The 17,003-nt window shown below is 36.3% G+C and overlaps 1 protein-coding gene across 3 annotated transcripts in view; it reads left to right on the forward strand.

Annotated features, from left to right (window-relative positions):
• WWOX (WW domain containing oxidoreductase) overlaps positions 1 to 17,003 on the forward strand; it is a 532,132-nt gene that overhangs the window by 182,283 nt on the left and 332,846 nt on the right. The window contains exon 9 of one of the 3 annotated variants that reach the window (XM_063334663.1): positions 3,624 to 3,642. The exons of the other annotated variants lie outside the window; for them this stretch is intronic. Coding sequence (XP_063190733.1) covers positions 3,624 to 3,626 — 3 coding nt within the window. The 3' untranslated portion in view covers positions 3,627 to 3,642. Of the gene's footprint in view, positions 1 to 3,623; positions 3,643 to 17,003 lie in introns of those variants that run through there. 3 annotated transcript variants of the gene reach the window in all.

The raw sequence follows: 17,003 nt of genomic DNA on the forward strand, positions 1-17,003 counted from the left end.
GATGCAAGCCATATTTCATCTTGTCCACTGTTACAGCACTTTTAGAATTCACTGTATTGTGAGACAAAAGGCTGATACTAATATGACATATATTTATTAGAGGTAAAAATACCCTTATTTTTGTATATGTCATTGTCCTCCTTTCTTCTTCAAAGCTGTCATGAGGGAAGTTGTCTGGCCGTTCTCCTAGGGAAGCGCGAACATAGGCTTGCCACCAGACTTGATTAGTGCCCATAGATTGATGGAATTTGACATTTTGAGTACTCAGTAGGTTTCCCTGCCATCAGACACAGCTGAACACTATTTGTTGTTTTCTAGAAGGTGGTTCCTATTATTGGTGGAATTAGATTTCTGGTTGATCCAAGTTGAGACACTTCCACTACCACCGAAGACCATGGTTTTGCAGTATTTATTTGTTTAGGAGTTATTTACGTTAACTATTTTTTCCAATTCAGTCAAGAGTATTTGCATCAAAACTTTAGAAGGAAACATGGTGGTATAATACTACATTTAAGGATATTTAGGGTTTTTTTTCCAGCTGTCACAGCTTTCCCATGTTCTTCATTCTAATTCCTCTCTCCTCTTTCAAATCCGATGAAAAAAATAGGAACAAAAATACCTAAAGACAGGATGGATGGATGTTTAATAACTGGCAGAATGAACAGATAAGTATTTACTGTTTTATTACTATGATTAACCGATACACAGACATGAAACACAGTAATAATTTGGAAAGTTCACCTCTTTATGGCTCTATATTGGATACTGAGCGATAGCAAGGATCAAAAATGTTTACAAAAGATTTTTTTTTTATGTTATGTGCTGTTATCCCCAATAAATCTTTGCATGCATCCTTGTAATCACACTTGTGATTTTTTTCTACAGAGCAGCAATAATTAAGCTATCCAGTGCTCTTTGAATACAATCTCATTGCTCAGTATACAATGTCATTACTATCTTGGAGCCCCTCCCTGCCTTCAAGAGCTATTACGTGACCTCCAGATCTCTCTTAGACTCCATGTATTACCATTAGAAGACATCCACACTGGGAAATCACTCTGTTCCTGTTTTTGATTAATATTTTATCAGCCACGAGAGGAAATGATATTCTTTAGCAACACTAATAAGTAATTGAGCAGAGGAGATGCCCCTGCTACTTTGAAAAAGCGGTATGTAGAGGCTGTAAAAGAACAGCTTTAGATATGACTTGAGATACTTAATGGGAAGAAACCCCAGAAGGTGCTGTCTGTAGTGAGCAATCAGTAACAATATCAGCAGAAAACGAATAATAATAATGTCATTGTTAGAAATAGGTTGTCAAAAACATGCTAAAAGTGTATCTTATTCAAATTGGCGTTCAGAATATATTTTCACAGAAGTGATTGATCCATTGATTTTAAATACATTTTAAAGAGAAACAATGAAAACCACGTACAATAGACAGTGAAAACTGATAGTTGTTAAATAAATAAGTTGTTTAAAGGCGTTTTCAGCTGCTAGTTGAAAACATCAGTCATTGTACTATCAACAGCTATTTAGGACTAGCACTTTAAATGCTTATTAGCTACTCTAGAGTTATGTATTATGAACTGAAGGAAACTTAGCGGTATGAGCAGTTGTCTTTTCAGTAAATAATGCACTTGGCAAATCTCTTGGCATACCTGTCTGTTTTACTGGCTCAGACAGAGAAGTCTTCATTTAGTGTTTTATTTCATTTTACTACATTTTCCTGCGTCACTTTTTTATGAATGGAAAAGCTAAATTTGGGAAGGCCAGTCACATCATCAGCTCATAAAAATTGCATTGATCAATCTGCTTAGGAAGAAACACATGTGCCTGTGATGAAGTGTATTATATCAAGGTGAGTGAAGTGAAGACACAAGAGAAAGATGTCTTAGACATCTAAGATTCACTGTTTCTTCTCGTTTCCCCCAACAGGAATATAAGTGCTTATACTCTTGTTGGCAAGGATATTGTAGAGAATGCTATCGGTAGCATCATGATGTTGGTGTAGTGATTTAAGATCTCTGTCATGCAATAATTATTTTCTTTTGAAACCCTATAGGAAATGTTCAGGTATGCGATGTTACTGTCTTTATATACTATCGGTGCAGTCCTTTGGGTATTTATAACCAGGTATTACTTTTAAAGCTTAAATTATAAACTGGTGACAATTTATGTTGTCCCCAAAACAGCAGAAGAGAGGAATATGATCCACAATAGTAAATCCATTAACCTTTGTGGTTTCATGAACACTTCTGATAAAAAGATGCATGAGAAATTACTTGTTTTCAGTTTTTAAAATCTGTAGGCCTTCACAGAGATTGCAAACAAGAAATAAAGAAATACAAAGTAATGGATTAACCATCTAGTTATATTAATTAAATAATGTGTATAAAATATGAAGAGTTATTAAAAAACCCTAGGAATTACTTTATTCCCCAAAGTGAGAGATGTGTGTATGTGTGTGTGTATGGGGACTACTCTGTATCTTAATGCTAGGATTAATGCTAAAATGGACGTTATGAATTAATCATGGGATTTAATTTACCAGAATTATTTTTTTGGCATTGAGCCCCTGTAATTAGCATCTTAAACACAAGCGGTTTTGGTGATCTTTATGACAGTCAAAGCAAAACCTTCTGCCATTAATTTCTTGAGAATTGTTTAACAGGCAAGAACCAATTTTGCAACTAGATTTGAAAATGAAATGGGTTCATTTAATGTGATGGGTGATAATGGCCTCCTTGCTTGTAAGTTGGTCTCATTTCTGTAAGCTCATTGGCTTTAACATTCACACTGAAAGCTTTGGAGAAGAACCTGGGCAAAAAGAGAAGGGTCTGTTTTTCATTTTCTTCCATGTGTGCTACATTCTAGTGGGATGTAAGTTTTATTCGCACACAATGATATTAGGTTAATCATTATGTGACTTCACTGCTTAGAGGCCAAATCACGGGTGTTCGAGACTACACGTGTGAGCTCAGATATCAACTGGTCCCCTCAAGCTAGGTTTGAAGCAGAAAATAAGGCTACCAATCAACAGCGTATTTTGCTGACTATTAATCAGATTGATCTCTTTAATGTCTCCTTAGAATAGCCCCCCCCTTCCCAATATTTAGATAAAGACAGAAATCATTCCGTAATCCCATATACATTACTACTGCCTAGTTCAGATGCAGTCAGCAGTTTCTTTCTGTCCTCTGGAATTTGCCAGCTGTGTGCTGTTGGCTACCAAGAGGTGGAAACTGTTATTCCAGGGGTAACTAACAGCAACTAGATAATATATTTTCCCTTCCCCTAACTGTTAATAGAAAATGAGAGGATGACAGGTTTATCCAAGTGAGAAATCTTGGTTTTCCATTCATTTCCCCTGGGTAAATCGTACTTTGTATTATACAGGTGCACCAGAATGGCCAGCAGTTGTAGGTCAAAATCTTCACCTTGCCACTCTTAATTTGCCTAAAAGGAAAAACAAGTCGCTGGCACACTTGGCGTGGTGGAAAGCATTAGCTGCTGCTGAGGGGAGCCATAGGTAGGATGTTAGCACAGTATCTCAAAAAGGAATCAAGAACAGGAGTTTGTAATTCTGACCAGAATGTGCTGCTTCCTCCGCTTTTTTCCAGTGAGACCCTAAACTGTGTGTCCCTTACAAGCTTCGAGATCTCTACTGGAATGAGTCCCCTGACTGTGAGTACGAGCATCTGTGCAGATTGGAGTCGGGCTGTGAATACCGAAATGGTACCAATAGAGGCCTTGAGTGCTCAGCCATCCTTTTATATTGCTTTGCTCTGTTGCTGCTTCTCTTCACTGAGCTAAGCTGTGTTTATTTTCAGCTGTTCAGAGGGTACCGGCAGTGCAGAAAGATACGCGCTTTCTCTCTCTACCAGACTTTCCTCCCTCTTAAGCTAATTTTCCTTTTATTGTAGTAATTAGAAAAGGGCTTTGATCACAAATTCAGTCTTGCTCAGAGTTCAGAAACAAAATAAGTTGTGCCTGGATCTTGGGGATTAGTGTGCATCCCTCAGATATAAATGGTAAATAGTATTTCTTTACCCCATCTCTCACAAGCATGTGAGAGCTCTTACTTGCAAGCCCTTACTCTGAGACTGCAGTAATTTCATTAGCCAAAAGTGTAATTACATTATGAGAAGAAACAGCAGTCTCCAATTTCATGACCTCCTCTGTTTTCTCCCTAGTGTGCCATAATCTAGATAAGTCTAGATTTAGGCTTCGGTTTATTTATATATTTAAAAATAATGTGATCTCTTACAGCCGTGAACTGGGTATGATGAAGAAAATTAATCAAGATAACTCATGAGTTTAATGTTTGTGCTGCTTTCAAATGGAATCCTTTATTTTTTCATTTTACCACACCTTAGCTATTATGTTTGTCACATTTACTGTAAGGAGAATTAACAAGAACAATAGATGAGAAAAGAATTATACTTTTCATTGTTACGAGAGAGAATTGATTAGTTGTAGTTAATTGGCGTGGTTTTTGAGTTGTAACTACACTACCCTGTGGGGCTACACACCAGACTCTCACCAATGACTGTCAGGCCTCCATGGGATGTTTATGGAGTATATTGTAGACACTTTCTCCTTTTCCTTTAACAATTTTTACATCTTCTATTCCCTTCCAGTAGAATGAAATTTTACAATGAAATACATAAATGATTACTTTTTGGGCAAATCCTTACATATTGTAAATAACATCAAATAAATGAGATTTTAAATATCATTTTCCTAGCTTCTATTGGAAGTGTATAATCTTAGGATTTGCATAAGCATCCAAGAGACATCCAACGTATTTGTGTGTGAGTTTGTGAGTTAGAGTTTGGACATCCATCTGGCATAATAACTATGCTTTTTGATATTATCTGAACAACGGATTTTTTTCATACCAAATTTGGCTTAGAGTTTGAAAAGTGCAGATCATCTATAATTGATACCAAAGTCCGTGGGAATTGTGCTTAGTTGAAAAATGTTCAGGAACTGCTCTTGAAAGCTGCAAAGTACCTTATGGGTTACTGTGGGCCAAATTCTAACACCATTATCGTACGGAATGACTCTCCTACCCCTGTGCTGCTGTCTAGAACTGAGATTCTATCTGAGACAGATTAATGTTTTTGTCAATGTGTCTGTAGGCTTATATGTTGGTGCAAGCAGGTCTTAGATTGCTTTATTTAAAAATACGTAGGCAAATATAAAATTCAAAATATTCTATTTTATATTCATCTTAATGGTTTTGTGAAAAAAATTCTGTCTGTTTGCATTCTAGAGAATTAGAAATCAGAGACAAGATAGTGCCAGGGCTTCCAGTTCCTGTTAATTATTAATGAAAAGTACTGTGCAAATACCAGAGCAAAAAGTTTTAATGTCTTTGTCCCTAACCTGCAGCTGAACTGGCTATGGTTGTGATTCCCTGCCACTTCCAGACAAGGCTGATCGGGGCAGTGCTTGGTTTGGAGACCTCCCCTGAAGACCTGAACATCCAATTGCCCGTTGCTAAAGTGAGTGTGATGCCGAGTGCTGAATGAGGTCTGACATAAACCCAGGATTTTGGCTTCCGGCATTGGTGGTTATGTGTCTGTTTCCGAGAGCAGGGTTATCTACTCTACATTCTAGCCAAAATCATATTTTTTTTTATTGAATGTGTCCTGCCAATTTTTTCACTGAATTTTCGACATGAGTAGATACTCTTGATTTAAAAAGCCAGAGTTCATTATGTTATTGAAGCCTTTTAAACATCTACTTACTTCTGCTCATTATAGACTATTGCATTTGAGGTAACAACTGGCGTGAAAAAGTGAGTTCTGGGCTACAGTCTGACAGGTAGAAGCACTCCATTCAGGATGCATTTTGTGCTTGTTTGATGAATAACGGTACCATTCTTGATAGACTGTAATTTTTAATTGATCTCACATGATGAGAAAATACAGGTATTTCATGTCCTATTTATTTTTCAAAATTGAATTAATAAAGCACCAGTTCGTACATATCTCCCTATAGCTCCCAGAATTCATTAGTCTATAAAAAATTTTGTTACATCTCCAAAGCAGTGTGCATTGACATGCAAGTGTGAACTTAAGTGTGTGCACCAATGCTATGACTGCACCATTGTAATGAAGATGAAATGACTGTAATGATGACCTTTCTGTGCCTTTGTCTATACCATGCCCTTCTCTTTAACTGAACACCTTTCAAATGAACATGTTCTGAACTCTTGAACTGTTCATTCTGTTCACTGAGCTTATTGCTCAATCTGCAGTTTATCATTATGTGTCTCCAAAGACTTTGTGTTTCCTTATATTTGACATCTAGATGGAATTTTTCATAACCCTTTACTAGTCATAAATTGGATTGTTAGGGGATTAAGTTAATCTTATTTCTTTATAGTAGCCTCAGATTTTTAAAGCCCTAATTTAGAGGGGTTTCTTTATTTGTTACTCTCCAATCTGCAAGAATGGAAAAAACCTCTATGCTGTAAGATTCTGTATTGCTGAAATTATTTATTTCAGCTCATTTTGAAGTGAATCGTACCTAAGAGGTACACTTGAAAAGTTGTTTTGTCATGTTTTTCCTATATTACTATTTCTTCCTTTCCATCTAAATAGCAGCTCCTGAAAATGACCCAAAGCAGTGCATCATCAGATAAGCAGCGTGTCAGAGAATAGACTGTAGAAGAATGTGTATTTTTCTTGTTCCATTGGGAAGCGAAATAGGAAAAAATGACTTACCACTTGCAGAAAATTGTTATGGTGTGTTGCTCATATCTTAGCTTTTCCTTTCTTTATTAGAAGGTACTAGTCCTAACAATTTATGTACTTTTATTAACCAATTAACAGCTCATATTAAAAACAAAAGGAGGGAGACAAAACCCCACACGTTTTTGAGAGTGCTTTGGAGCTTTTTGTTGTCTAGTAGTAATGTAGCAGGTAATATTTTTTTGTATTCAGTAATTTTAAAGAAGTTTTTTCAAGAAAATTAGGTATTGTAATACTATAAACTTTCTGATAAATTTGAACAATAGAAAATAATTTTTGATATCCTGAGAATTATCAAGCTGTTCTGTATTAAGACAGGGGTGTCAGAATCCTCAAAATACCATGAATATTTGGTGCATATCAGTAAGTTTGGTCATTAAAGCCAGCTTATAATATGCAGGAAGCATAATACTTGAGGCATAAGTGAAGGCTAAAAATGTGTATTACGTAAATATAATGCTTATGTTCAAGCAACACACATTTATTTCTTTAACAAATAAACATTTTTAGCCTTCTTTCTCCAAAAGGTTCAGAATTGTCAGACTGGTTATAGAAGATGAAAAATCTTGAGGAGTTCCTTGACCTCTTTTATGATCCCTCCATCCCTAAACTCCATCAATGACTTGAACTCTGACACTGAGAATGGTGAGATGTAATTCTTCATCCCAATGTCATAAACCCCCAGATTCTACTATAGGCATTTCAAACTTTGATTTTTAATACAAATGTAGTTCATGTCAGCTGGTATCATACATAAAGGGGGAGGCTTTCAAAAGCTCTTAGGTTTATCTAACTCTGTGCCTAGTGAAACCTTTCAAAAAACTTTAATAGTATTTGACCATTATTGTTCTGGTTTGTTCTTTTTATTTATTGATTGATTGCTTCAATGCCACCCAAAGCACCCCAAAAATTTTTAAATATAATTTATTAAACTTGACATCATGAAGAAGATTATAATTTTCATAACATATTTATGCAGATCTACATATGCATAGTTATTAGAAACAATAGCGAGGCATAGGATTGCTTTAGGAAATCCCTATTGGCACCTGTGAAAGGAGGACACGAAGCAGAGAAGAAGTGAAGGCTGACTAGGTGAGGTTAAGAAAGTGTCTCATGTATATTAGAAGCCATTTCAGCCTTTGTTCTAGGCCAGTACTTCCAACGAGGAAAGGCGTAAGCTGAAGACTACGGTACTTTGTACTTTGTCTCCCTGCCTATTTGATGCTCTGTTAAGGTAGAGAAAGATATTACTTGCTGATATGTTAGATACTTCATTTTTAAATGATCATAAATTTTTGCCAGCACTTAATAAGAGTAGGTTTACAGTGCAGAGGAAAAGTGAATATACCAAACCAGTAGAACACTTATGGAAGAGGAGATATTATTGCACAAAGGAGGACTGAAAACGGTAGGATTGCTTCTCTGGGATGCAGCCGATAGACTGGTGCATTAGTCTGATTTTCAAAACAATAGTGAAAAGACTATAATTTGAAATCTTTCATTTATATCCCTATCCCTAACAGAAATTGAGAAATGCAGATTTAAAACTGTTAAAAGAAAAAAAAAAGCTCAAAAGATCTATCTGCTTGTGGAACTTACAGCCATATATAAGGCCAAGCATTTAGTAAATTCATAAATAAATATTGATAACAAAAATACACCAAATAATGCAAAGTATTTATTAAGACTTCTTTTTGAAAAATAGTCCTTTATCTGAATACTGATTCCAGAACTAGTCATTTTCAGAGAAAATACTGTTTATTTCATAGTAGACCACTGACTGGTTAAATCCTTATGAGGAGTTGTATCAATCTCTATTTTTGCTTGTTTACACCAGGGGCCAATGGTGTGTTTATTTTGGATATACAAACTTGTTAATTGTCTTACTACGCTTTTCCATCAGCCCAGCTGATGATAGCGTTTTATGACTGTATTTCTCAAAATTTAGGTTTAGAAGACACTTACATTTCAGTTCTAAATACTGTAGAGACTTCTTATATTACTAATATGAAACTAACTGGCATCAAGGCAGCATTCACTATTTCCAAAGCAGTTTACCACTGTGACATTAATTTACAGCACTGAGCACTATGGAAACTTTCATCAAACTAAGAAGTTTGTTTTGATTTGTTACAGCACACAGTGGGTGTTCACAGTATATGTTTTTATTTAATCCTTCAAAGAGTTTTCAGGAAATAGCAGCTAGCATGTGATGAAATAATATCAAGAGACATTACTAACATTTTAACATTATATGGATCATTATACTTTGTGCATTTTGGAATTATGCTATGTTATATTTATGGTTTCACTTTGTTCTTGCAAACCACATTCTGCTTGGTCTTATGAAACACCACATGGCTGGAAAGGAGCACAGTGCAGCTAATAAGCGACCTGTCTCAACTTGCAAAAGATTAAGCAACACCCTCAAAAGATATGCCGGGTTTAGAGCAAAGGCAGAGCTGGAAGAGGTTGGAAAGAACATGAAGAAAATGTCTCTCCTTTAGTCAGGAATGCGTGTTCCGCCTCATGGCAAAGAGTTGCACAGAGTTGCTCCTTGGTATTTTGAGGTTTCATTTGTGACTGCTCATTAAAATATGCTATGTCTTCTTTGTGTCTTGTAAAAAAGGGAAGAAATACAGTACCTAAAGAGCAGTAACTACTGATGTGACAGTTAGATGGAAATTCTCTTCAAATTTTTCAGGTTCAGCATTAGAATAGGGAAAAGGCTATGAGTAAAATGTACAAATATGATTTTTTTTTCAAGTATTCTCCTGCAAGACCCTTTGTTAGTGCCACCCTCGTGGTCTCTGATGCGCTTGCCCTCAAAATGTTTCTGAGCAAGAGAATTACTGGGGTCCACTGTGGGAACTGTGGTGATGATTTATTCCATATATTTGTAGAAATTTAACTGAGGTGCCTTAGTTAAGAGCTCTGTCGTCCTCTCTGCTTATTTAGTCTCTAAAAGACAATTCAGCACATCTGTGATTCCCACACCTTAGTTAAGTGTGTGAAACAAAGTGGGATGAATATGGCCCACTTTTTAGACTATACAGAACCAGAGATTTGGATTAGGGAATCTGATTTCTTGGCTCCTTCCCTGACCACTTTGCATTCCTTCATTTTCTCCATTGCTGGGGACAGCTGTTGACATACTTGGTTTCTTGGTTTCAATGGAAAAAAAAAAAAGAAAGCTCATTACATGCATGGAGTTCTTTCCTCCAAAACAAGAATCTCAAACATCTAATGCAGCTTCTGTGGTTTTGTTTTTGTTTTTATAATCAAATAGCTCATATATTACTTGACATTACTTGGACAAGTGGGTAGGTTCGGCAGGATATCCAGTAGAAATATTCACAGACTTTTTCAACAGCTCCATGAACAAAAGCAAACTTTCCTTTGAGCAATGTATGGACAATTTGTAGCCAGGAAAATGCACCTCTGGATGACTTTACTGAGAGACCGCGTGTCTCTGGTTGTTACAGGTGTGGGAAGCTCTTAGAGCTCAGGTGGCAGTAGGCCGAAAATTACTTCAAGATAATCTGTGAAATAAATTGCATTTTAGTGTTTAATGCCTCACATACACTGAGGCACTTCAGGTGTGCTTTGGATCATATAATCTCTATTACTTTTACCCATCTATGACATTGATTTGGTAACAAGATGGACAACAAGGCAAATGTGCCTACTGCTTCCTTTTAAGCTTTTGCTTTGATTTTAGAACGCAAAGTAATTTTTTAAAAAATGGTGAACTGGCAGCTGGGGAATTTGAAACTTCCTTGTACTTAAAAACCAAACAAACAAACGAAACAGAAAAAAGCAACCGAGAAAGAGATGTAGAGAGAGGGGAAAAGAAAGTGCAATATGGATAGGAGTAGCTAGCTGGAATTCTATGGTCTGAGTTAAGCAGCAGGTCAGATTAGATGGTCACACAGAGCCCCTTTTGGCCTTTACAGCTATAAATTTTTGAAGCATAGTGCATGCTTCCCAGCACTGCAATTTCATGCTGACCCGATGGGGTGAAAGGGTAAAGCCTGCATTCCCATTCCCTGCCTCCCCAGCAGCCTGAGCCTGCCTGGGTTCTGGGATGTGAAAAGCTGCCCGGCAGGAGCTGGGCTGAGACCATAGCTCATCTCACAGTAGCAAAATTACAGCTGCTCTATGATAATCGCTTTTGGTTGCTGGCCATGCATAGTGTATTCAAGCTCATAACATGAAGGAGGATGTCTCTGTCCCAGAGCTCGTTCCATGAATTGCTTCCATTATTATTATTATTTAATGCATTTAGGCAGACTTTTCAGCATTTCACTTGTCCTTACAGCTGTCTTGTTGTGTTTCCAGTTACTGAAAATCTCCTATTGCTACAGGTGTATTCTTCTCACCTCTGTTGTTTCTTCGTGTTTTCCTGTCCATGCTGAAAATCAGTACATCAACTTAGCCCTGTGCCATTATTCGTTTCAAGAAAAAGATCCCCAGTTTCACTTCTGCGTATCCTGCTGGTCATTCTGTTACATTTTCTGGTTTGCTGATATTTAGCCCATGCTTAAACAGTTGGGACAGAAGGACTTTTCAGAGGGAAAGTTTTTTGCTTTTAAACATCTCACTCCTTGCTGTGAAATTGTATGTAGCAGCGAGATTGTATCTTGACAGTCTACAATATTAACTTGCTGGAAGCTGTAGGAATGATGTCTTTCATGCCATCCAGAGACGCTGTTCCAAAAGAGAATATTCCTTAGTCGAACGTTAACAGTTTTCTGCCGCTTTGTGCCATGGAAGTTGGGAAAAATAAGCAGAGGTTTGGACTCAGGACCCCATTACCAGTTTTTGATGTGTTTAAGCCATGATGAGGCTGTTGGCTTGTCCTTAGTACTGAGAATAGCAAATAAAAGTGAAGATTAAAGATACTGTTCAGGAGAAAGTAGATCTTTGCCTGGGTGGTTCTAAGTTTGTAGCCTGTTCTCCAGCTCTCACACAACACTCGTGTATCACAAAGGCTTGGTTTGTCATTCATGGAACATGGTGAGGTTAGGCTTTCTACTGATGGTCTGGCAGCTTGGTCTATTACATATTTTTTTCAACCAAATTATTTTGTGTAATAACTATAATGTTAATGGAACTATATGTTATGGTTGAGTTAAGATTTGTCAGTTTGAAAATAAACGTCTTGGCTTCATTTCGACATTTGCCTTTCAGCATCAGTCCGTTAACCTGTCACACACTATAATTTCATTAAAACCATCATTTAATTGTAAGTTAATGTACAGCTATCTTTTATAGAAGAGCTTTACATACTGCCTGAATAATTTCAATACAAATTTTCAACTGATATGATTGAAATAATATGAAACACTAAATGCCCTCCAAACCCCTGTTTATGAATTCAGGACTGAGAAATAAGATGCAACAGCCACATTACTGTGCCACTATAACAAGGAGATGATTTTTCAAATTATAATAAAAGGAAAGAATAATGATGTAGGTATATATGTATATATCTCTGTCTCTGGGTCTCGTACCTGCAGCATTGAGATGTACTTCATGTGTAATTCAGAGACGTTTCTGTTATTAAAAGAAGGACAACGCAGATAGGGTAAGCTCTATATAACTGAAGAAAGAATTAAAATCTACATGCTAATAGAGCTTTAGTGCTAGTCACAAATAGACTTGTACTTCACATAGGAGCTATATAAAGCTTATTTCAAAATAAATTCTGGGTAACATTCAACCTGATTGAATCTTTGGAATCTGTGTTAATGTATTTGTTCAACTCACTTGCACTTAAAAGCTTTTAAACAGAATATCAGTTTTTTATATTATTCATGATAACGTAATTCCTGCCTTTAATCTCTACAGAGTTTCACATTAAGTCATGATATGCAGTTCAGGGGAATTTGGATCATCCATTAATCATAGTACCTGTACTTTTGTGTATCTACTTTTGTCCATCTCTTAAATCAGTCACTTGGCAGCAGCAGAGATCTGGGGATAGTCCAAGATGTTTGACTGAAGAGGCCTTGTTTATTAAACTTCTTTCCTGCTACAGTATGTATGGATTTACGTAACGTGTGGCATGCTGAAAAGAAAGTGGTAGAAATATTAGCATAATCATTAAATATGATCCTCTTAGTGTTTCCACTGGAAACATAGGCGTGGATAAGTATATTGAGTGATGACATGTATTTAGTAGAATAACAGCTAAAAACACCTGGGCTAATACAAAAAAAATGAGACAAAATGATGTAGTGAAGTATTCTCTTGTAATTAAAAATTTTCTGCCAATCTCCATACACCAAGGGACTGAATTAAGGTTTCACAAACAATCTACATTTGGTATTTTCTAAAGTAGAAGGGTTTTCTTTTATTCCTTCATTATTTTAATATTCAATAGATGGTAGGAAGATGTAGGGAAGGCTTGAAAACTTTACAGAGTTATTAGTAGGTGTTGGATTCTTTCCTTTGAAGTACTGACACTGTCCTTTGAACTGAACTAATCGCTTCTAACTGTAACAATGGCTTGCTTTTTTCTCAAGCCACCAAAGCATGATTAGTGACGTACTTAAATTAACTTTTTAAATATTTGCGAAATTAGAACAGTGTGGAAACTGAATTGTGTATTCTATCCAGTTTTTGAAAAAAGTGATGTTCCCTATCCCTTTTTATTGCTTTTCTCCCAGAAATCTGATTTCTTTTCCTAGACCCACTCTGACCTTTCCTTCTTTTGTTGTATCTTCTCTCAGCTCCTTCTTTCTGTCTCTCCCATCCCAAGTTATCTCTTTCAGTCTTTTACATTTTGTTCCACTCTTCTTTCCCATAAAAACTTTTGTTCTGGTTTTCTTCTATTCTACCTCTTTCTTGGCTTAGCCACAGCTCTTATTTCCTGTATTTAATATTAGAGTAGTGGGAGAGAGCTTCTGGCTTTCCCACATGGGTTATGCAGTCACATTTGCAAACTTCGTCTTAAAAGTAGCTAGATGTTCTGTTCCTGCACTGCTGGACTGGAATTGGTGACTTATGAGATCTCTCTCTGCCTTAGGGGCTTGGAGGTTTCCCAGAAAACACTTGTAAGAATTTTTTGAAACTTCTGAAAAGAATGTATTTTTCCCTTGTTGGCTTTTTGGAAATTATGAAAGCACGTTTGCTGAACTTTCCCACGTAAGTTGCACCCCACATGGACATCTGTAATAGGAAACTTCAGTGAGAACAATTAGAGCTTGCTGAAGTTAATGAGCAACTGTACCGAAGCCGTGAAATGGGAAGTGACAGACATCCTGAACTAGAGACTGTGCCACCATCATCACCATGAGTAACAACTTTTAATTTAAGAGATGGTTAAAGTTATACTATTGACTCTTCAATCCTGGAAATCCATTTATGACTGTTCTGGGTTACTGACTGTGAAAACATTTGTGCATATGCCATGTTATTTTTCTGAGAGAATAGTTGGAGCTAAATACATATTTTTAAAAGCTGAAGAGAAATAATCAGTTTTCATTTCTGTGTTCAGGCTTGTAACTAAAACAATATGTGCTATTTTAGCAGTCAGGTTTCTAATTGAATCAAGTTTCTAATGTTTGGGCTCCGTGTAGGCTATTGAGAACAAAAAATTACTTGAAGTATAAGCATCTATTATACTCTGTGATCTTTATGCACTGAAACAGACCTAATGGCTGAATTGCTGTATTCTCCCTGATATTAAAAGAAAAATGTGCTTTATACGATGATTTTAGTGGAAGCAGATGAGGCTATGGAGGCACAATGGGAATGGCTATGAAAGAGACTAAGACCCCTATTTATTGTGGTAACAAAGCTGTATGTAAATCTTGCTTTTCATTAAAACAGAATTAGTTTAACCCCAGTTGTACAAAGGTTACTGTTTTCTACTATTTAGACAAACAACTTCCTACTGTAAATTGTGTTATGATTTATATGAATCTACCTACTTGTCATCAAGGCTCCCCTAGAGAATATATATCTTCCGCTGTATCTCAATCATAATAAAGAAGAACTTTTAAAGTAGTTGCAAATACATTTGTATAATTATATTTATATTTTGGTAAAGTTTATTATTTTATAAATTCACATCAAATATTTACTATTAGTCAAACAAGGAAATTGGCTTCTCTGCTTAGTTTTTATACCATTAATAGTAGCCACAGAAACAAGTGGTGGGTGGGCCTTGTATTCCGGGCGCATAGCGTACACAACGCAGTTACACAGGACACCTGCTGATAGTGCGTAATGAGCATAATATATAACGGTGGTGCATAAAAACATAGTATTTGTGCTTGTGTTTATATACTGAACACACACAAGCACGTTTTGTTGTTTGCACAAGGCCAGTAACATGGAGCGCAGGGTGTTTTGGAATTCAAATTTGCATGTAAAGACTCTACGTTTATTTTGCATTAGTGACTACCGCTCTTAAACATGTAAAGTTTACAATTGTGTGTGAATAAATTGCTTTTATTAGGATCTGAGGCCATATATACATCTTTAACTTAAGCTTAGGTTTCTACTGGATGAAATTTAAACTGCGTAAAACATTTGATGGCGTTAGTAAAGAACACAGAGCCTGACTGTTCTCAGTGGTGTGTAGTGACAGGATAAGAGGAAATGGTCGCTAAATGAAATAACACAAAATGTCATTTAAACATTAAAAAACCACAACTTTTTACTCTGAGGGTGGTAAAACAATGGAACAGGTTGTCTTGGCAGGTTGTGGAATCTTTGTCCTTGGAGATATTCAAAACCAAACTGGACATGGTCCTGAGCAGGTGACCCTCCTCTGAGCACTGTAGACTAGATGATCTCCAGAGGTCTCTTCTAGCCTCAGCCGTTCTGTGATTCTGTGAAATTTGGAAAGTGGTGTGTATATGTATATATAACACTTAGAAACATGTTAAATACTGTATCATATTGCTGCCTATTGTAACACCAATAATAGGTTGACTTCAAATCATGGAATCATGCTTTAGATCATTCTCTGAAGGATGCAGCACCTACACTGAATCAACGAACTTATGAAATAGTCTTGCTTCCCAGTAAGCCTCTCCCCACAGTTATTGCTTATATGTAGGCAGTTTAGTACAGTCGTCATTAAACTTTACTTGCCCAAATTGTACGAGCTTTCTAAAAGCATTCACATTTTTACTGAGGGCAACTGTCCGTGACTCATCAGTGAGAGACATCTTCTCCTGGAGGATCAGGATAAATGCCTGTAAGAAACGGTATTAAAGAAAAGGGCAGATTTCAGTAAGCAAAGATTTGTTTTCATGATTAAATATGTATTGTATTAATCTTAGCCTTAAAACCAACATTTCTCGTATTTCAATTTAGTTGCAATGAATTGAGGTATCTACTGTGAAAACTGGTGCTATTGGATTTAAAGTACTCATATTTTTTAGATAATCTGGGGTTAGTTAAAGGGTGAATTTACAGATATTCTCTGTGACCTTGGTCAAGTCAGTTTTCCCATGATAAAATTATGGTGGTATTTACTTATGTTCTCTGCGTGTTGTTACGAACAGTTCAAAGCTGCATAATGAACCTGAGGTCCTACATTTATCTTCAGTGTTATAAAAGGTTCATAAATAGGCCAACAAGTCCCAGCTCGTATCCAAGAGAGTTTAGGGGTTTGAAAACTAGATAAATATGATCTATTTCTTCCCTGGGAGACCTGGAATGCTTCTTTTTGTTTGTGATCTTGTGGAACTTTCCTTGTTGGTTGTTTTTCAAAGGTCGGGCTTAAACTACTTTGTCGGGATCAGCTATCTAAATAAACTTACATGCTCCATGCTCATGTTCTTCACATTTAATGAAGAATGCATATTTTTGTTATATTTCTTATATCTGGAAAAGTGAATTTCTTTGAACTGCCTGGTGGTTTAGTTACATATATTGCAAGAATGTGTTGATTTGTCCCTTATTTTCTTGACATATTCAGCACGGGATGCTGAAAGCGTTTTCAATGGCATCACCAAATGTCATTGTGCTGTAGGAAAGATGTCTGTGAACATTCGTCGCTGCATGTGATTTTTTGGACTGGCATTGAGCCAGTTGTTTTACTAAGTTGTAAATATTATTTTCAAAACACAGCAAGGTTTCTTTGTGACATTTTAGAGTAATGGTGTAACTAAACGTATTTGTGTTTATAATTTGACAAGCCTGAAAACATTAGACATTAGAGTTATTAAATAAGAGAAGAGACGTTTGGAGATGTTTTCATAATGTTTT

Source organism: Chroicocephalus ridibundus, chromosome 4 (genome assembly GCF_963924245.1).
Source record: "Chroicocephalus ridibundus chromosome 4, bChrRid1.1, whole genome shotgun sequence".
In the NCBI taxonomy this organism is placed as follows: Eukaryota; Metazoa; Chordata; class Aves; order Charadriiformes; family Laridae; genus Chroicocephalus; species Chroicocephalus ridibundus.